Source organism: Pelophylax lessonae (genome assembly GCF_965119305.1).
Source record: "Pelophylax lessonae genome assembly, chromosome: 10".
NCBI classification, from domain to species: Eukaryota; Metazoa; Chordata; class Amphibia; order Anura; family Ranidae; genus Pelophylax; species Pelophylax lessonae.
Genome location: NC_138777.1, coordinates 216,174,549 through 216,195,756, shown reverse-complemented (window position 1 = coordinate 216,195,756; position 21,208 = coordinate 216,174,549). Strand labels below are relative to the sequence as shown.

Sequence of the window (21,208 nt, the reverse complement as noted above, 5' to 3'; positions counted from 1 at the left end):
GGGGGGGGTCGGGGGAGCACACAGGGGCCCAGAGACAGCAGAACACAAGTGAACTGGATAGGAGGAGCAGAGGGGGCAGCATACAGAGGAACCAATCTCCTCCATTTTCCTCCTGCAGCTACAGGAGGAAAAAGGAGGACAGTGATTTCTCTACATGCTGCCCCCGCCGCCCCTCCTATCCAGGTGTACAGGGGAGCCGCACAGGCCCCCTAGAGCATGGGGCCCGGTTGCAATTGCAACCCCTGCAACCCTTGTAGCTACGCCCCTGGCAGGGGACCAGACAGAACACTATCATAGCTCCCCTACTAAAGTAGTCTCCACATACGGAACGATTGTGATCCATTGAAAGGATTCACATGCATATTGATATTATTGAATATCATAATCTTACAAATATAGAACATATTATATATTATTATATATAATATATACTATAGAACACAATAAGGATAAGGCTACACGTACCTTCTGGGATCGACCAGCTCTTCCGTGACATAATTCAGAAAGTTCCAGCCGCTGAATGCAAATGAGCCTTGCAAGAAGGCCAGCGCCAACTGCCCCACCGTGGGGGTCATCCAAAAATTAAACGCATTGCTTGGTTTTAACTCTTCATAGTTACCTGTTAAAAAAAAAAAATATATATATATATATATATATACAGTGTATATATATATATATATATATATATATATATATATATATGAGAAAAAGTCCACAGGGATTGCTGCACAAATATTCTTTCTTTATTAGAAAAACATCCAAAAGTACATACCAGTACAATATCAGAGTATTTCGATAGTAACGTTGGACTCCAAAGTTAACGTCCTTCCTCATACAGAAATACATATATATATATACACTCACTTTATTAGGTATACCTGTTCAATGTCTTGGTTACACAAATTGCTACTCAGCCAATCACACGGCAGCAACTCATTGCATTTAGGCATCTGGATGTGGTGAAGACAACTTGCTGAAGTTCAAACCGAGCATCATTGTATATAACAGCCTCAATAATGCAGGTCAGTTTTTTTTCTGTAGTAGCTTTTATTTATATATTTAAAGGATCAGCCCACCCAAAACTGATATTTCAGTAGGTAGATACTGAAGAGATAAAGTAGAGATAAACTCTTATTGGGTGACATTAGGTGTGCATTGTGCATCATTTTTAACTATAATGTTGTTTTCACCTTTTTAATCTCTTCATAGATCTCAGTGCTGCTGATTTTCTGCAGCCTATTTGCAGCCACTTTATGTCTACATGCACTCTACTAATTGCTGCAAGGCATTTCTCAGGGTGGGTTTCCTGAAGGTGACAATGGTGAACAATGACTGTGTAATGTGTTGAAACGGCCACTTGTCTCCTTTGGAAGGCAGCGTGACAGGGTGACAACACAGGAGTACAATTAGGAGACAGGAACAGAGGATTGTCACCTCATTACAGGCGATGCCTGAACAAGGTCCTTCATGGTAGGATCACCAGGTATTATTTTTAACCACTTAAGCCCCAGGGGATTTGGATGCTCAAAGACCAGGACCTATTTTGCGATTCGGCACTGCGTGATTTTAACGGACAATTGCGCGGTCGTGCGACGCTGTACCCAAATGAAATTGACGTCCTTTTTTTCTCATAAACAGAGCTTTCTTTTGGTGGTATTTGATCACCTGTGCGATTTTAACTTTTTGCGCTATAAACAAAAAAATTTGAAAAAATAACAATATTTTTCACATTTGTTTTATATGAAATTCTCAAAAAAAAAAAATTTAAAAATCAAAATTTTTTAACATTTTAGGCCAATTTGTTTTCTGCTACATATTTTTGGTAAAAAAAAAAAAATCGCAATAAGCGGATTTTGATTGGTTTGCGCAAAACTTATTGCGTTTACTAAGGGAAAGATTTTTGTAATTTTTATTGGTTTTTTTTTTAAACGAGTAATGGCGGCGATCTGCGATTTTTTTTTGCGGGACTGCGACATTGCGGCGGACAGTTCGGACCCTTGACTGACATTTTTGACACTTTTGGGGTTACCAGTGACATTACTACAGTAATCAGTGCTATACATATGCACTGTTACTGTAAAAATGACACTGGCAGGGAAGGGGTTAACTTTATTTAAGAGGGAGGGGTTAGGTGTGTCCCTAGGGGCGTGATTCTAACTGTGATTGGATGTGGCTGTGTGTGTAACAGCAGAGATCAACGGTCCTACATAGCAGGACCGTATGATCTGTGCTGTTACACAGGGGAGAATGGCAGGCGGCTTTGTTTACATTAGCCGCCTGCCTTTCTCCCGGTGTAACCGACGATCGCGAGTGACCGGCGGACATCGGGTCCTCCGGTCACTCGCGCAGGGGGGGTCAGTGAACGAGCGGGAGCGCGCCTCCGGCGGCGCGCGCTCGCTCCCTAGAGCCTCACAGGCAAGCGACGTAGTCCTACGTCACTTTGCCTGTGAGGGGCTGACCGCCGCAGTAAATAGTCGTGCGGCGGTCGGCAAGCGGTTAATCTATAGATAAAGGAGACTAGTTCACCGGCGGCTCTTTCGGGGGTGCGCTACTCTAATATTATGGATTCTGAAACAACAATTAAATAATCCCCACCTTTAAATATCTGCATGAAGCCGACAACTATGATGAGGGCCAAGGCCAAGAGCTTCCCAGCTGTGAAGATGTCCTGAATCCTCGTGGCCAACCGGACACTGGAGCTGTTCACCCACGTCAGCAGCACTGCAAGTAAAGAGAGACTGTTCAGGTGAGGGGGACACCTTCTGGATGGTGCATGACAGAGGGCATGGGCTAGAACTTTGGCACAAGAGACCTTTCATCCCCGGATCAATGAGAATACCTTCCTAAGGATGGACAACACTGGATTCTACATTGTGTGACTCTAAGGTTATTGAGGTTTAGAAATATGTATATTTTTTCAAAGAAAAGTGTGCTGTCTCTTGAAATATCCACAATGTCACAGATACTCATACGAAACGATTTAGACAAATTGTATATCAAAAAAGTGTACAACCATGAAAAACATTTCATATCCTGTGCATAATCAAAAAAAATACACTCTTAACCACTTGTGGACCGGAAGATTTAAAAAAAGATGTGCATTTATACGTTTTTTTTAATTGGGAGCCTGGAAAGCTTTGCACCCATGATTAGAAGATAGTGGATGCCAGGGCCGGAGTGGGACTCATTTTCAGCCCTGGGGTTTCATGCCTTAGACCAGCCCACTTTAGTTCACGATTGACTATATTAAAATTATGTAATTAAAACCTCAGAATATAAGTTTGCAATGGCTGTTGACATGGTACAGGAGAATGCAGTGCTGCGGGCATGGTACAGGAGAATGCAGGGCTGCGGGCATGGTACAGGAGAATGCGGGGCTGCGGGCATGGTACAGGAGAATGCAGGGCTGCGGACATGGTACAGGAGAATGCGGGGCTGCGGGCATGGTACAGGAGAATGCAGTGCTGCGGGCATGGTACAGGAGAATGCAGGGCTGCGGACATGGTACAGGAGAATGCGGGGCTGCGGGCATGGTACAGGAGAATGCGGGGCTGCGGGCATGGTACAGGAGAATGCGGGGCTGCGGGCATGGTACAGGAGAATGCGGGGCTGTGGGCATGGTACAGGAGAATGCAGGGCTGCGGACATGGTACAGGAGAATGCGGGGCTGCGGACATGGTACAGGAGAATGCGGGGCTGTGGGCATGGTACAGGAGAATGCGGGGCTGCGGGCATGGTACAGGAGAATGCAGGGCTGCGGACATGGTACAGGAGAATGCGGGGCTGCGGGCATGGTACAGGAGAATGCAGTGCTGCGGGCATGGTACAGGAGAATGCAGGGCTGCGGACATGGTACAGGAGAATGCGGGGCTGCGGGCATGGTACAGGAGAATGCGGGGCTGCGGGCATGGTACAGGAGAATGCGGGGCTGCGGGCATGGTACAGGAGAATGCGGGGCTGTGGGCATGGTACAGGAGAATGCAGGGCTGCGGACATGGTACAGGAGAATGCGGGGCTGCGGACATGGTACAGGAGAATGCGGGGCTGTGGGCATGGTACAGGAGAATGCGGGGCTGCGGACATGGTACAGGAGAATGCAGGGCTGCGGGCATGGTACAGGAGAATGCGGGGCTGCGGGCATGGTACAGGAGAATGCAGGGCTGCGGACATGGTACAGGAGAATGAAGGTCTTCTCCGGAATAGCCGAACGTGTACGGCCTTTTCCGAGCGGCGGCGGTGCATGCGCCGTGACATGTTGGCGCCGTGCGGCGCCATTTTTAAATCAGGCAACCCAGTGGAACGGCCCCTGGACCGACCGGCCCACTGGGAGAAGTCCCGGTGCTCCCGATTGGCCAATCCGGGCCTGGTGGGTGTTATGCCGGGCTCTTGCAGGCTCTGTGTGTAAGCAGTTTGGCCGTACATTGTACATCATACGGTCAAGCAGTTACACATTACCAGGAAGCATCAATGAACTACCACAGCACTCAACAGCACCGTGGTAGTTCATTGAGAACTATAAGCTGACCGCTTCTAGATCTTGTAGTTTTTAATTCACAGAACTCTGTGAATGAGTGACGCGGCTGGGCTGGCGGACATGGGGGACATGGGGGAGCTGGGAAGGTGCAGGGGCTGTGGATGTGTAACATATTACACCCTGAATATGGGTGTAACATGCTACAAAAGGCGAACTTATCCTTTAAATAATATGGTAAAAAAAATATATATAAATTAAAAATCTCAATTCCTAAACTCCTCTTAAATGCTAAATAAACGTCCATAAAGTCCACCTGAGTGCTTTTGATCCACACTATGTCTGCGGGATTATCAGGTGCACCCGTGCGTGATGACGTCACAGCTCTAGCTCCGTCCGACGTGTTTCCTCATAATAGGCATCCTCTGGGATGGGAGAGGGAGAGCGTCAGCTCTCTTTTAAGAAACAAACGCAAGTGATTTTTGTTGAGATCAATCCTGTGTGGTAAGAGGCCTCACTGTTTGAACAGCACTTTGAGCACTGGAGCACTTTTTTTTATATGCAAGCACTGAGCACTTTCAAAAGCACGTGCGTGGACTCTATGGACTTTTATCTAGCCTTTAAGAGCTGTTTATGAATTTAGATTTTTAATTAATATACACTGCTCAAAATAATTAAAGGAACACTTTTTAATCAGAGTATAGCAACAAGTCAATTAAACTCCTAGGATATGGATCTGGTCATTAAAGTAGCAGAGGGGGTTGTTATCAGTTTCAGCTGTTTTGGTGTTAATTCAATTAACAACAGATGCACTAGATGAGACGACCTCCAAAAGAGTACTAGTTTTACAAGTGGAGAACACTAACATTTTTTTCCCTACTCATCTTTTCTGACAGTTTTTTTACTATTTTTGCATTTGGCTAGGGTCAGTGTCACTACTAGCATAGGGCAATACCTGGACCCTATAGAGGTTGCACAGGCAGTCCAACTACAGTACAGGATGGCAAATAAATAGGTGCCATTGCCAAAAGGTTTGCTGTGTCTCCCAGTACAGTCTCAAGAGCATGGAGGAGATGCCAGGAGAAAGGCAGTTACTCTAAGAGAGCTGGACAGGGCTGTAGAAGGTCCTTAATCCATCAGCAGGACCGATATATCTGTTCCTTTGTGCAAGGAGGAACAGGATGGGCACTGCCAGAGCCCTACAAAATGACCTCCAGCAGGTCACTGGTGTGAATGTTTTAAACAAAAAAACAATCAGAAACAGACTTCATGAGGGTGTCCTGAGAGTCCAATATCCTCTAGTGGGCCCTGTGCTCACTGCCCGGCACCATGTAGCTCAATTGGCATTTACCATTGAACACCAGAATTGGCAGGTCCGCCACTGGCACCCTGTGCTTTTCACAGATGAGAGAAGGTTCACCCTGAGCACATGTGACAGATGTGAAAGGGTCTGGAGAACGTTATGCTGCCTGTAACATCATTCAGCATGACCGGTTTGGTGGTGGGTCAGTTATGGTCTGGGGAGGCATATCCATGGAGGGACGCACAGACCTCTACAGGCTGGACAATGGCACCCTGACTGCCATTAGGTATCAGGATTTAATCCTTGGACCCATTGTCAGACCCTACACTGGTGCAGTGGGTCCTGGGTCTCTCCTGGTGCATGACAATGCCCGGCCTCATGTGGTGAGAGTATGCAGCCAGTTCCTGGAGGATGAAGGAATCCATACCATTTAATGGCCCCCATGCTCACCTGGCCTAAATCCAATAGAACACTTCTGGGACATTATGTTTCGGTCCATCCAACGCGGCCAGGTTGCACTTCAGTCTGTTCAGGAGCTCAGTGATGTCCTGGTCCAGATCTGGGAGGAGATACTCCAGGACACCATCTGTCGCCTCATTAGAAGCATGCCCCGACGTTGTCAGGCATGCATACAAGCACGTGGGGGCCATACAAACTACCGAGTACCATTTTGAGTTGCTGCAATGAAATTTCAGCAAAATGGACTAGCCTGCTGCATCATTTTTTCCACTTTGGTTTTTGGGGTGTCTTTGAATTCAGGCCTCTGTAGGGAGATAATTTTCATTTCCATCAAACGATGTGGCATCCTTACGATCCTAACACATTACCCAGTCCATACCAGTATAGATCCTAACACATTGCTCAGTCCATACCAGTATAGATCCTAACACATTACCCAGTCCATACCAGTATAGATCCTAACACATTGCTCAGTCCATACCAGTATAGATCCTAACACATTACCCAGTCCATACCAGTACAGATCCTAACACATTACCCAGTCCATACCAGTATAGATCCTAACACATTACCCAGTCCATACCAGTATAGATCCTAACACATTACCCAGTCCATAACAGTACAGACCCTAACACATTAACCAGTCCATACCAGTATAGATCCTAACACATTACCCAGTCCATACCAGTATAGATCCTAACACATTACCCAGTCCATACCAGTATAGATTCTAACACATTACCCAGTCCATACCAGTAAAGATCCTAACACATTACCCAGTCCATACCAGTATAGATCCTAACACATTACCCAGTCCATACCAGTATAGATCCTAACACATTACCCAGTCCATACCAGTACAGACCCTAACACTTTACCCAGTCCATACCAGTATAGATCCTAACACATTACCCAGTCCATACCAGTATAGATCCTAACACATTACCCAGTCCATACCAGTATAGATCCTAACACATTACCCAGTCCATACCAGTATAGATCCTAACACTTTACCTAGTCCATACCAGTATAGATCCTAACACATTACCCAGTCCATATCAGTATAGATCCTCCTAACACATTACCCAGTCCATACCAGTATAGATATCCAGCATGAGATTTTTCCTCCTTGAGATCTGATGTGTTTTCAAAGTGTTTCTTTAGTTTTTTTGAGCAGTGTATATTTTTTTGAATCTGTACAAATAAATTGTATCTGTGACATTGTCGATTTTTAAATAGACAGCACACTTTTCTTTGTAATATTACTATTTTGGATCTAGTATTCAGGATTTTTTAAAGAGCATCAGTCCCATATTTTTATTAACTAAGCGTGAGGTTTCAAACACATATTGGTTTATAAATATGTATATACCATATATATGTATTACCGGGCACTTCTTGATTTCCCTCCCTCATCCTTAGAAGCAAAGATATTAATCTACAATAACTAAGCCCTGTTATTAGTCCCACAAAAACCTTCAGGGTCTATTTACATTTGTGTGGTGCGTTAAAGAGCATCATATTACGTGTTAACATTCAGTGCATTAAAATGTTTGTTACCCCAGCACTTCACATTCCTGATATGTGTCTGCTGTACCATGTACTTGTATGAGAAAGTCTCCTCTTCTCTTTGTATTGCTGCCTTTATGTGAAGTCCCTGGTGTTCTGCCAGTCACTATGCTTTCCTATTAAAAACTGACCACACTAAGCAAGAGAGCACACCATGGTCAGTTCTCTAGCTATGCTGGAAACTCAGCCTGCTCTCCTCCGATTATCAGACTTGTACTGACAAACCCCCCCACAAAGCCTTTCACTAAGAAGATTAGTGTGCTGCTGCTTCTTCTCCTCCCCCCAGATCTTATGCAGCTGAGAACAGAGGGAATGTGATCACTTATAAAAAAAAAAAAGGAAAAAATGGTATTACTAAATTTTTTAAATCTATACTCAAGGCTGTTTTACAAGGTGATCATTTAAAATCACTTTAAGGCAGCATACTTAAATGAATGTGCTGCCAACGCATCTTGAAGTTCCAAAAATAGGATGCAACCCTTTTTGCAATACGAAGCACTGCAATGTAAAATGAACGGTACCGCAAAGCATGTAATGTGTGTTGTGCAGGGTGGAAGTTTTAAATGGGCCCTATCTTTTAGGTCAGAAAATATGTGACCAACCCTCAGACAGTATAATCTCCTCAATGGCCTATCAGCAGTTAGAATGGAGTTTGCTGTTTTCTGTCCCCATCTTATAGCTATGTACCTGTGAAACTTACACAGACAGACCAATGAGAGGGTCCTGGTGGCATCATACGGCGGTATACAGTCCGGGAACACAGGCTGGAGGACGTAGTTGGAGAATGTCAGTGCAATGACTGCCAGGCTGGTGGGGTACATAATGAGTACGGTGCTCCATAGAAGCAGGAACCTGCAAGAGTCAGTGGAGGAGAGTCAGAATAATCCGATCTATATACAACATTCACAGCATGTAAGACCTGCAGGGGATTGCGTGCTTATAGGTGGGAAGGGCCAGCACTTATTATTGGTCTAGCATGAGCCAGACAGTGGCCTTACCTGTACCTCGGGGGCGTGTCTTACTAAAGCTGAAGATTTACCCTTGCAATGGGTCTGCATTCCTGCTGCAAGGTTAACAGCTCATTTTGACTAGGGTAAGATGAATAAGGTGATATACTTATTCCTCACTCATGCAGGCTCCTTCCTCTCCTAGAAGCCTCCTCCCTTAGCTGCCCAACTGGTGGCAGCTCTCTGACGTCATCCCGTACAATGCAGGACCTGCAGAGGACTCCAAAGGCCCGTCCACAACCAGGGAGCACCAGACAGTAGAGGAAAGCGTTGGCCGCCAGGGAAGGGAGGAATAAGGTAAGCATATCACCTAAGCATAACAAGCAGATAAAAATTGCAGTAAGGAAGGGGATAATTGTAACAGTAAAGTTTTTTCCCCGGAGTTCAGCTTCAAAGTGGACTCAGCATCAGATATATTTTTTTGCATACATGCTAAGAAATTAATGACCCTTTCAGGCATGCTAAAGTGGCTTTTCTTTTAATAATATTGCACGCCATTTTAGCATGCCTTATGTGATATTTTGCATGCGTTAAAGCAGGGGTCTCTAAACTTTCAAAACAAAGGGCCAGTTTACTGCCCTTCAAGCCTTAGGGGGACCAGACTGTGATCAGTGGGCTTAGAAAGTCCCTGGTCTCAGTGGGAGTAAACAATGCCATAAGCTTGGTGAAAAAAATGCCACCATTGGTGTCAGTGGAAGAAATAATGCCCCTTCATTGGTGTCAGTGGAAGGACCAATGCCCCAATTACTGGTGTCAGTGGGAGGAATAGTGCCCCGTAATTGGTGTCAGTGGGAGGAATAGACAGTGCCCCATAACTGGTGTTAGTGGAAAGAATAGTGCCCCATAACTGGTAATAGTGGAAAGAATAGTGTCCCATCTCTGGTGTCAGTGGGAGGAAAAGTACTCAATCATTGGTATCAGTGGGAGGAACTATGCCCTATCACTGGTGTCAGTGGGAGGAATAGTGCCCCATCACTGGTGTCAGTGGGAGGAAAATTACTCAATCATTGGTGTCAGTGGGAGGAACTATGCCCTATCACTGGTGTCAGTGGGAGGAATAGTGCCCCATCACTGGTGTCAGTGGGAGGAATAGTGCCCCATCACTGGTGTCAGTGGGAGGAATAGTGCCCCATCACTGGTGTCAGTGGGAGGAATAGATAGTGCCCCAAAAATGATATCAGTGGAAAGAATAGTGCCCTTTCTCTGGTGTCAGTGGGAGAAAAAGTACCCAATAATTGGAGTCAGTGGGAGGAACTTTTCCCTATCACTGGTGTCAGTGGGAGGAATAGTGCCCCATCTCTGCCGCCAGTGGGACAAAAAGTACCCCATCATTGGTGTCAGTGGGAGGAAAAGTACCCTATCATTGGTGTGGGAGGAATAGTGCCTTGTATTAGTAGAAGGAAAAGTGCCCCAAGGGCCGGATAAAGGCAAGCAAAGGGTCACATCCAGCCTACGGGCCACAGTTTGGAGACCCCTTCCTTAAAGTAAGCCTGTCTTGGACTTCTTTAAAGAAAACTGCATGGTAAAATGATCAGTAGATTCAGGAATAAAACAGTTGAAATAATATGCCAATCTTGACTTTTCCTATAAAAGTCAAGTTCGGCCCCTCCTACCTCCTGAGTCCTCCCTATTAGTGATTAGCTAGTTCCACAGAGATTGGCCGAAGTTCAATAAATATTTGTGTTGTAGCCCTCCCACTTTGTTCTAGGAAATCTCCATAATACAGGGGGAAGTAGCAGAGCAGAAGCCTGTGAAAACCTGAGCAGCCCTAACCAATCAACCCCCCTGCTCCAGTGATTACAGCAGAGCAAAACTAAGTTTACCTAGCAGCCTACCCTAAACCTCTGGGAACACAATGGCTTCCATAAGTACAGTAAATCAGCTTGTTAATAGAGCGCTGGACCCAAAAGAGGAGGGACAAGACCTTCAATCCAGATTTTAGAGGCAGGTCTGCCGGGGTATCCTCAGCTGAGGTCAGGGGATCCCTGCCTGGGGTATCCTCACCCTGGGACCCATCTGGTGGGGGTTCCTTAAGTAATCTAGGGAGCGTGAGAAGGATGAGGGTGCCAAAGATATGATGTAAGTTCTATAATGCAACTCCAGCAATATTGTACAAGACAGAAGGTCGCAACAATTTTGTTTTGGGGTTCACTGGGTTCCCTTTGAATATCAGGGCATATGTGATAAACTGAGCTGGAAAAAGCTACCATCCCTACCATCCAGAACTTACATTTCATGGCAAAAGCCACGGCTAATGCATAAGGATGTTTTCAGGCAACTAGTAAAATGAACAGTTGGCTCTTAGCTTAGTTTTTACCACCTGGCAGAACCCCCACCCCCTAAATGTTGGGCTTGAAAGGGTGTAATGATCTGAGCAGTTCAGGACCGTTCATATACTGCATGCATTGTTGGAGCAATGCAAGGAATAAATACCTACCTGCATCCACATATCGTAGGCTAATGCCCATTCTTGCATTCATAAAGATGATAAAACAGACCCAGCCCTAGAGGGAGGCAATGCATGTTCAGAACAACAGATACAGATTGTGTATTACTTACCCTGTTAACCCACCAAAAATCTCAGTGACATATGAATAATCCCCTCCAGATTTAGGAATTGTGACTCCAAGTTCAGCATAACACATGGAGCCAAGGGCAGAGACCCCGCCCCCGAGGACCCAGATGATTAATGCCAAGCCCACAGACCCGCTGTGTTCCAGGACACCCTTTGGGGAGATGAAGATACCGGAGCCTATAATGTTACCTGCAGGAGGGAGACAGACATATACAATAGTTAGAATGCGTGTCAGCAGTTTACAGGAAACATCACACCCTTCACACTAGTCCTGGTCCCCTAGCCCAGGGTTTCTCAACTCCAGTCCTCAGGGCACACTAACAGGCCAGGTTTGCAAGAAACCTGAAATATATCATAGGTGATATAATTTGCTGCTCAGTGATTGCAGTATTCTAGTCTGCATCTCCCCAAGTTAATACTTAAAATCTGGCCTGTTAGTGTGCCCTGAGGACCGGAGTTGAGAAACGCTGCCCTAGCCAGTCACGGATTACATACTAATAATTTTACCCAGCTGTGATGTCACAAATTGGATGGAAGCCACGTGCACTGCCTTAAAGTGCACCTGTTCCCAGAGAATGGACATTAACTTTCATTGATGTAACACACACACATATTATACTGACCAAGCTGTCACCAACTGTTCCCTGTCCCCATTTACAATGGGGAGCATTGGTGGGATGGGCTTCCGTTTATGTGACAGCCAATCACAGTGGTCACATGATCAGAAACTCCACCTTCCAGCATTAACACATATGCACACATATGGTGTGGATGCATATGGGTGATACCTGGGTATTAAAGCCAACTTAAAGAGCCCCCAGGAGGCATCAGAAAGGGGTTAAAGTATTTACATATGTGGAAATTGGGTGGAGAGTAATTATCTATCCAAAAAAGTACCGGCACAATCCCCAATAAACTCTCGGCCAGCCTGTTGTCAGTATGGACGCTGCATAATGTGACTCCTGCCTATAATGCCATGAATAATTTCTCCTTATTGGACATCTAGCTTTAAACCACAAATGATATTTGGTAGCTATATGTTTTATTAAATCCTGTGGTCTTTGCACTTGTAGTTGAATTGCACTTACCTTTGTTTGGGGGCCTGTGAGCTCCCTTTTCCTGCGTACACACTGTTGAGTACACCATTATAGGCTCTGTGGCATGGCCGACAAATTATAGTCTGGTATATTTTTTATTAAGGGTGTATATATACTTTTTGAGAAAGCCTGCTACACATCTGGATCCTGAAGAAGCCCTGATTGTGGGTGAAATGCGTCGATCCATTGGATTGTAGACTGTGCTGTAATACACCTTTCAGATATTGTATTCTTATATGTTGTTTTTACTATAGTGTCTTTAATAAAATTTATATTTTTCATTTGTATTTTGTCTAACTGTTAGTCTTTGGGCACATTAAAATCCCCATTCTCCTCGTCTACAGGGTCCAACCTATGGGACTTGGTTTATTTTTGGTAAAGTATTTACATCATTTAAACAAGCAGTAAAAGAGCTTTAAAATAAGTCACCCCCTGACCTCTCTAGCTGCTTACAATGTGAAGTAATTCATTCTAAAATTTTCTCTGAGGTCACAATAAGGTCTCTGAAGTCAATTTTAGTTCATTTCTAACAACATCTGCTATGTGTTTACTAAATCAGATTCTGATGGAACAATTTTAAACTGCCTCTGAACTTTGAAGATTATTTTCTCCTCCTCTATAGCTACAGAGGTGAATGAGAGTAGGTTTTAAAGTGCTTTTACTGTTGCTTCTGAATATGAGAATACTTTAGTGTGCATGGTCTGGGAGCAGGTTCACTTTAAAGCAGCCTGATTTTTAAGAAAGGACCACAACTGCACTTCAAGGGACCAATTAATGGACAGGACTTCTTTTTTCAACGCACCAAAAGCCATTGCATGTGCACTAACCTCTGCTGTTCCGTGTGCAGCGGGAGTGTCATTCACAATAAAGTTTTCCTAGGTATTACTGCCTCCTTGTCTGTTTAACCCCTTATAGATCAGACCAAAATGAGGGACAAATGAGGAGGAAAGAGGGACAGGGACAGTCCCTTGAAATCAGGGACAGTTGGGAGCTATGCCTTAATGCCTCTCCCAGGGGTCCTTTAGGCAGCTTCTCTGTTGTGCGATTGGCTCTCACAGAGATAACATGATTGGGAGCTTATCCTGCAGGCTCCTGATCAGAAGCTGTGATTGGGAGCTATTGACAACTCGGTTAGCGTGCTGGGAACCTGAAGTGTACATACTCTCAGCACACAACCTCAGGCTGCTGTGGATGCATTTGTGTGACTGGATGTTACAACCCACCTTTTATGTGGTTAGGTGGTCGGCAAGTGGTTAAAGTAGACCAGTCAGTAACTATACAATTCTGCAGGAATATATTTCAAACATGTCAGCATAGATGTACACAGGGGGTGTGCCTGGGCACACCCTAAGCACTGCATGCGGTGCCGAATCCCCCTACTGCCCCGCAGTGCTGCTGGCTTCCCTCTTCTCCTCTCCACTGGCTGCTGCGGGGGATGTTTCAGGATGGAGAGTGGAGGAAGGGGCTAGTAAATATGTAATTCCCCAACCCCTTCCTTTTTAAAAATGAACACAGCTCGCTCACTTCATAACTGAAGCATAGTAAACTGTTTACTATACTTCAGTTGGTGAATGAACAGGAGGCCATTTAGCACAGAGCACTTCCAATTCATGTACTGCTGAGGCTGTGGCAGCAGTGGACAGTATCAGCAGAGCAGTGGACGGTGTCAGCAGAGCAGTGGACGGTTTCAGCAGAGCAGTGGATGGTGTCAGCAGAGGAGTGGACGGTGTCAGCAGAGCAGTGGACGGTGTCAGCAGATAAAGAAGAAATGTATGTGGGCGCTTCTGTAGGGTGAAGACCTGGATCTGAGTGGACAGTGTGTGGATACCTACACCCAGGCAGCACTTGGGAGAAGAAGCAGCTCTGTGAAAAGGTAAAAGAAAACAAGGCGCCTCTAAGTGCAGTATCGTACATTTATTCAGGAATGAAGGGTAAAAAACACTTACAGGATGTAAGCCATAACAGGTAGAAGGGGAGCAGGGGTAAATCAGTGATACCGTCCGGGATCAGGGGAGCCAATGCTCGGATGAGCAGATGTCCATGACGCTGCTTCCTGTGTGGGCATGCACTACCCAGGGCGCAAACTTCTGGCAACCAGGCTTGAGACGCAAGCAGCACGCATCTGCATGTGGATGGCAGGTTACATGTTTTGTAGCATGCGCAGATCCTTCATCAGACCTCCACCCACTGAAGATCTATGTGTGTATATATATATATATGAGCAGATGGGCCGGGGATGGGAGGGGCCAATTAACTATATGTGCTATTTCAAACAACAAAACAGCAACAAGAGGAAGGGGGGGACTGGGGGGGGGGGTAGGGACTGGGTTTACACATCGGTATGCATATACATAAATCAGTCATATGGAACAATGACAATAAGGAGTGCTACAAGCATAAATAAGACCAGTAATTATGCATTGAAAATATAAAAATAATATACATATATGTTATGTAAAATTGTATAAAGAAAAAAAAAAACAGGGCTGCTGGATTTCAAAAAATAAAAATAAATAAATAGATTTAAAATTAAGATAGTCTGCAGTACACTATTAACTTCTAGTTCTTCATTTATGCCTCCAGGTGACAGAGCATCAAGGGCATAAATCCAATAAGTTTCTCTGCGGCAAAGACACACAAACCTCTCCGCCTCAGAGAAAGTGGGGGGAATGGATTTAATGACCCATACCTTCAAGCCAGAAGTGGATTTCTCGTGGTGTTTGGCAAAGTGTCTGGGGACGCTATGTTCGTCTTTACCGGCCTCAATGGCCCGGCGTTGTTCCCCAAACTGTTTTCTTAGCGTCCGTATGGCACGGCCTACATAGTGTAGGCCACAAGGGCAGGATAGACAATATACTACATGTTCAGTGGAACAGGTGTAGAATTCTTTTATAGGATATGTTTTTCCTTTTACAGTAAATTCTTTTTGTCCAAGACAGACAAAGCTGCAGGTAAGGCATAGGGTTTTTTGCATTGATACATCCCAATGATAGAATTTTTTTTTAGTGAGGGTGATATGTATTTGTTGGTTCTTAGCTTACTGGGTGCTAACTTACTTTTAATATTGGGAGCTTTTCTATATGAGAATCTAGGTTTTGTGTAGATACTATTTTTCAAATGAGGGTCCTGCTGTGATATGGACCAATGCTTACGCATAATGTGTTCTATGTGTTTGTGTCGGTTGTGAAACTGAGTTGTAAAATGAATGGTATTTGCCTGACGGTGTCAGCAGAACGGAGGACAGTGTCAGCAGAGCAGTGGACATGTCAGTAAGAGCAGAAGACGTGTCAGTAGAGCAGAGGCTGGTGTCAGTAGGGCAGTGGATAGTGTCAGCAGAGCAGCGGACGACGTGTCAGTAAGAGCAGAGGCTGGTGTCAGTAGGACAGTGGATGGTGTCAGCAGAGCAGTGGATAGTGTCAGTAAGAGTAGTGGATGTGTCAGTAGAGCAGAGGCTGGTGTCAGTAGGACAGTGGATGATGTCAGCAGAGCAGTGGACGTGTCAGTAAGAGCAGTGGACATGTCAGTAAGAGCAGTGGACATGTCAGTAAAGCAGAGGCTGGTGTCAGTAGGGCAGTGGATAGTGTCAGCAGAGCAGTGGATGTGTCAGCAGAGCAGTGGACATGTCAGTAAGAGCAGTGGACAAGTCAGTAACTTAGAGCAGTGTTTCTCAACCTTTTTCAGTCGAGGCACACCCCCAAATTATGGACTGTCTCGAGGCACCCTTTAAAATTATGGACAGTTTTGAGGCATCGCATTCTAAAATGTGGAATCTATTATTATAGTTTTACATAATGCAGCAACACACACACACACGTAGGAGGCCCAACGTTAGAGGTACAAGTTGGTACTGACTAGTATTCCAATGTTTCTCTTTTTCCTCAGTTTTTCTCCATCTCTCAGCTAATGTGAGCCCAAATTTTTTGGAAAGAAGCAGAGAAGGGTCAAACAAGTATGCTACATAGGCGACTGACATCCTCCCTATCAACTGATTATGTCATTAGCAGGGCGGCAGCTAGAGGGTCGTAACAGTGCACAATGAAATCTGTGACATTGTGTAACTAAACAGGCATTATCCACCCACTGCCTTGTATACAATTTTTGGGGCATTTTGCTAAGGCACCCCTGAAGAAACCTCAGGCACACTAGTGTGCTCGGGCGCCCTGGTTGAAAAAGGCTGACTTAGAGGCTGGTGTCAGTAGGGCAGAGATTGGTGTCAGTAGGGCAGAGGACGGTGTCAGTAGGGCAGACGACGGTGTCAGTAGGGCAGACGACGGTGTCAGTAGGGCAGACGACGGTGTCAGTAGGGCAGATGATGGTGTCAGTAGTTTTTTATTTTTGTTATTTTCTCTTGTTATTTTTTACAATTTCTTTCTTCTTCTTCTTTTTTTTTTATTATTTCTTTATAATTTTGTTTTTATTATTTTTATATAATTTGTTAGGAACCGGAACCTCATTGGGGGTTTTGGTGAAATAGCAGAGAAAGGGACTGAGGACAGAGATTCCCCAGTTCCTTTCTGAAGGGGTGTGCATTCAGCAGGGGGAATTTGCATTACACAGGGTGATAAGGGTGTGCCCAGGCAAACCTGAACAAAAATGTATTGAGCTTATCCAGCCTTCGAAAAACATTTCACTCTGTATCCTAATAATTTCCCTTTGGGATTATTAGTGTTGTTTATTCTGAAATTCTTTGCACCTTTCAGCCATGCAGCCTAACAGGGTCAGCACTCACGAGGTACGCCGAGCGGAAGCGGCCTGCAAACTCAAGTTGGAAGTGACGCCCCCACTGTGGGCACATTCTGTTGCTTGAACATCGCCCATGCAAATGACTTACACGGGAAAGGCCAGCTCGATACACAGTCACAATGTGAATTTGTCAAAGTGTCTCCGGCGCACACGGAACAAAGGGCGGCTATCTTCGAAGGCAGCTGAATTGTGTAATCTGCTCCGAGGTTCCTGGCTGGAAGGAAATCTCATTGGGACACAGCAGAACCTCTTTATTATCCGGGCAAAAGGCTTTTAGCTCGGTGGCAAGGGGTCAAACTAACACGTTCAGTGCCTTCTTCTTCCCCCAGGCAACCACCTTGAGAAGCTATGACCCCCCCCCCTCTTCTTTTTTTTCAAGCTTTGCTTGCTTGGCATGCAGAAAAGCAGGCGGATTTTCACACTTGTGTTAGCGGAGAGTCAGCCAAAAATTAGCAGACCTATTGCACACTAGTTTTTTTTTTTTGAAAAATTCTTTTTATTGTTTTATAACAAGAAAAAAATACAGACAGTGACAAACACCAGTCCCTAACATGGCGGGACGGCACAACAACCCTACCCAACCCTCCCCCCCACCCTCCCAACCCTGGCAGCTTACCTATAGAACCGAGTAAAACATAGGGGGGGCCGGGGGCGGCCGGGACAGCAGAACCCGTCCAGACCGCCCCCCCCAGGCCCAGGGGTACAGGACAAAAAAATATATATGACAACTGGATCAGAACACAAAGTTACAGGTCAAAAATAGCAGAGGTTTCCTGACTGAAAGAAAAGAACCAGTGAGAGTGCGGGCCCAAATAAACCATAAGATACAGACACTTCCCATTCACAATTAGCCCGCCGTCTCAGTGGATTCCACCCATGCCTTCCACACCTTCTCGAACTTTCGGAGACAACCACGGGACTCGTAAGTGGCTTTATACAAAGGTAAAACAGCGTTCACCAGCCCCTTCCAGAAGGGTATCGAAGGGGGTGACACTTTTCTCCAGTGTAGTAGGATGGCCTTCTTGGCATAAAACAGTAGTATAATCAACAGCGTCCTATGAGCCACCGAGGGGACCACCTCCTCCACCAGGCCCAGGAGACAGACGCTCTGGGTCAGCGGAACCGGAGTCATAAGCACCCTTCCAAGGCAGGAGACGACCTCCGACCAGTAGCGCTGAACCAGAGCACAGTCCCAAAATACATGTCGGGCATCCGCTGGGGCAGCCGAACATCGCCAACACTCAGCGGACACCGACGGAAAGATCCTGGCCAGGCGGGCAGGCGTATAATACACTCTGTGGAGAAATTTAAATTGGATGAACTTATCTCTAGCCGCCACCAGGTGTTTAAAGGGATCTGTCCACAGGTCATCCCAGTCGTCCCCCTGCAAGTCAGGAATATCTTCCGTCCAGCGCTGCTTGCAGCGCACAATCCCCGGAGGGGTGAGGCGGAACAGTTCCTTGTAGACAGTAGACAGTGTTTTACTAAGGTCAGGGTTAGTCAACATCAATTCCAGGTCCGACGGCACTGGCTCGATCCGGAGATCTGCAAACTGACTCTGGAAAGCGTGCCGCAGTTGTAAGAAACGGAAGAAATAAGTCGTGGGTAAGTCATGTCGGGAACGTAAGGTGTCAAAGGGGACTAGTGCACCCTCGGTGGTAACGTCCCCCAACGTCTTTATACCAACAGCAGCCCATACCCCAGGGTCCGGGAGGTGGTAAAAATGGGGAAGTCTGGGATTCATCCACAAGGGGGTAGAAGGTGAGAAACCAAGGTAACTAGGGCACGCCAGCTTCACCGTCTGGCCCCACGCCTTGATCGTAGCCTTCATGGAGTCGGTCAACGGCAGATCGGTGCTCACCCCTCGAAATAATGCCAGGCGTAAACTCTCATAGGACCCCAGGTGCGCAGCCTCCAGAACCGTAGCCGAATCCTCCGCATCCGCCCTCAACCAACGTCTCGCAAATACCATCTGCCCAGCTAGGTAATATTTATGCCAATCAGGAAGAGCAAGCCCACCACTGGCCTTGGGCTCCTGGAGGGCCCGCAGGCCTATCCTAGGGGGCCCCGGAGACCACAAAAAGGATCCGATGATGCCATCCAACTTGCGAAAAAAGGCTCGAGGGACCCAGGTAGGGGAGTGCCTCAAAAAATACAATACCACGGGAAGAAACTTCATCTTCAATAAGGCAATACGCCCAAGCAACGAGAGCGGGAGCCTCCTCCACACCTGTACCAGCCGTTGTAGCCTAGGCACAAGCGGGAGGAGATTCAGGGAGTAATAATCCCCCGGGCACCGCGTGACTTTAACCCCCAGGTACGTGAAGGAGTCCACCCAACATAGGGGAGGATCAGCAGAGGAGACCGCCACCGGCGCCCCAGTAAGGGATAGTACGGAAGATTTCCCCCAATTCACCCGGAGCCCGGAGTAGGAGCCGAAAGTGTCCAGGATGCGTAAAACCGCCCGTAGGGAGGGACCCGAGTCTCTAAGGAAGAGCAGCATATCGTCAGCATACAGAGCCACGCATTCCCTAATGGATCCCACCTGAATGGCATCAAAGGCATTGGAAGTCCTGAGAGCGGTGGCCACCGGTTCAATCGTGAGGGCAAACAAAAAGGGAGAGAGGGGGCAACCCTGTCGGGTACCCCGCCCCACCCCAAAGTACTCAGATTTGGCCAGACCCAGCCGAATGGCCGTACGAGGAGAGGAGTATAGTAGTTTAACCCACAGCCGGAACGTAGGGCCGAAGCCCATCAGCTCCAGCACTTTATGCATGTACGACCAGTCGACCGAGTCAAAAGCCTTTTCAATATCAATAGAGACCACAATCCGCTGCGGATAGTCAGCAGCGGGTAGCTGAAGATGGGTAAAGAGGCGTCTGATATTGGTATCCACCGACTTCCCAGGCATAAAACCCGTCTGGTCCGGGTCAACCAATGTATGGATGACCCCCGCCAGCCGGGACGCCAGAATTTTGGAAAGGACCTTCAGGTCTGCATTTAAAAGGGCTATGGGCCTATAGGAGGAGCACTCCACAGGGTCCTTACCTGGTTTCAGCAACAACACCATGGTGGCATCGAGCATGGAAGGGGGAAGAGCTTTCTCCTCCAAACAATATTGAAATAGACTACTAAGGCGTGGAGCCAGCTGCTCAGCAAATGATTTATAAAAATCTGCGGGGAACCCATCCGGACCCGGGGCCTTATGCGGAGGAAATGCGGCAATAGCCTTTTCCACCTCCAAAGGGGTAATAGGGGCGTCCAAAAGGGCGCTGTCGTCAGCAGTCAGTGTGGGGAGGTCGAGACCTTGAAGGAGCAAGTCCATGGCAGTGTGGTCGTAGTCAGTGGCAGGGGTATACAAGGTCTCAAAGTACCTCCTGAACTCAGCCAGTATGTCCGCGGGGTCCGTCAAGAGGTCACCCCCCGAGCTCCTGAGAAGCGGAACATTAATCGGGGCCTTTTGATCCGCCACCAGCCTCGCCAAAAGCTTGCCGTTCTTGTCCCCCTGCGCAAACACCGAAGCCCGCACATGTGAGGCCTCGGTGTGGGCGAGGTCAGAGAAGTGAAGAGAGAGAGCGCGCCACGCCTCCATTAAAGAAATGTAAGTGGAATCAGAGGCCGACTCCGCATGTTCTCTCGCCCGCTCTCTCTCCTCCTCCTGTAGGGACACCATCGTACTGTTATGATCCTTCCTAGCAGACTTAATACCGGCTATACATTCACCCCTGGCCACCGCCTTAAATGCCTCCCACACCATCCCAGGTTCCGCAGAACCCTCGTTGCTCTCCCAATACGTCTGGATAACCTTCTCCAACCGGGAGGTAATCTGCTCATTTTGGAGCCATCCAGAGGACAGCCTCCAGCCCCGCTCTCTAGCCTCCACCTGGAGGTGCACTGTCAAGAGAAGCGGGTTATGATCAGACACCCCCCCGGCCAGATAGTCAGCAGTAGAAAGGAGGGATTGCAGACGAGCGTTCCCAAAAG

At 46.7% G+C, this 21,208-nt stretch overlaps 1 protein-coding gene across 1 annotated transcript in view; it reads right to left on the bottom strand.

Moving 5' to 3' along the window:
* The window catches only part of SLC7A10 (solute carrier family 7 member 10), a 96,527-nt gene that overhangs the window by 34,671 nt on the left and 40,648 nt on the right, over positions 1–21,208 (bottom strand). Inside the window, exons 2-5 of the mRNA XM_082270414.1 lie at positions 11,369–11,573; positions 8,503–8,654; positions 2,596–2,721; positions 466–619 (exon numbers count right to left, since the gene is read on the bottom strand). Of these exons, the coding sequence (XP_082126540.1) occupies positions 466–619; positions 2,596–2,721; positions 8,503–8,654; positions 11,369–11,573 (637 nt within the window). The remainder of the gene's footprint in view (positions 1–465; positions 620–2,595; positions 2,722–8,502; positions 8,655–11,368; positions 11,574–21,208) is intronic.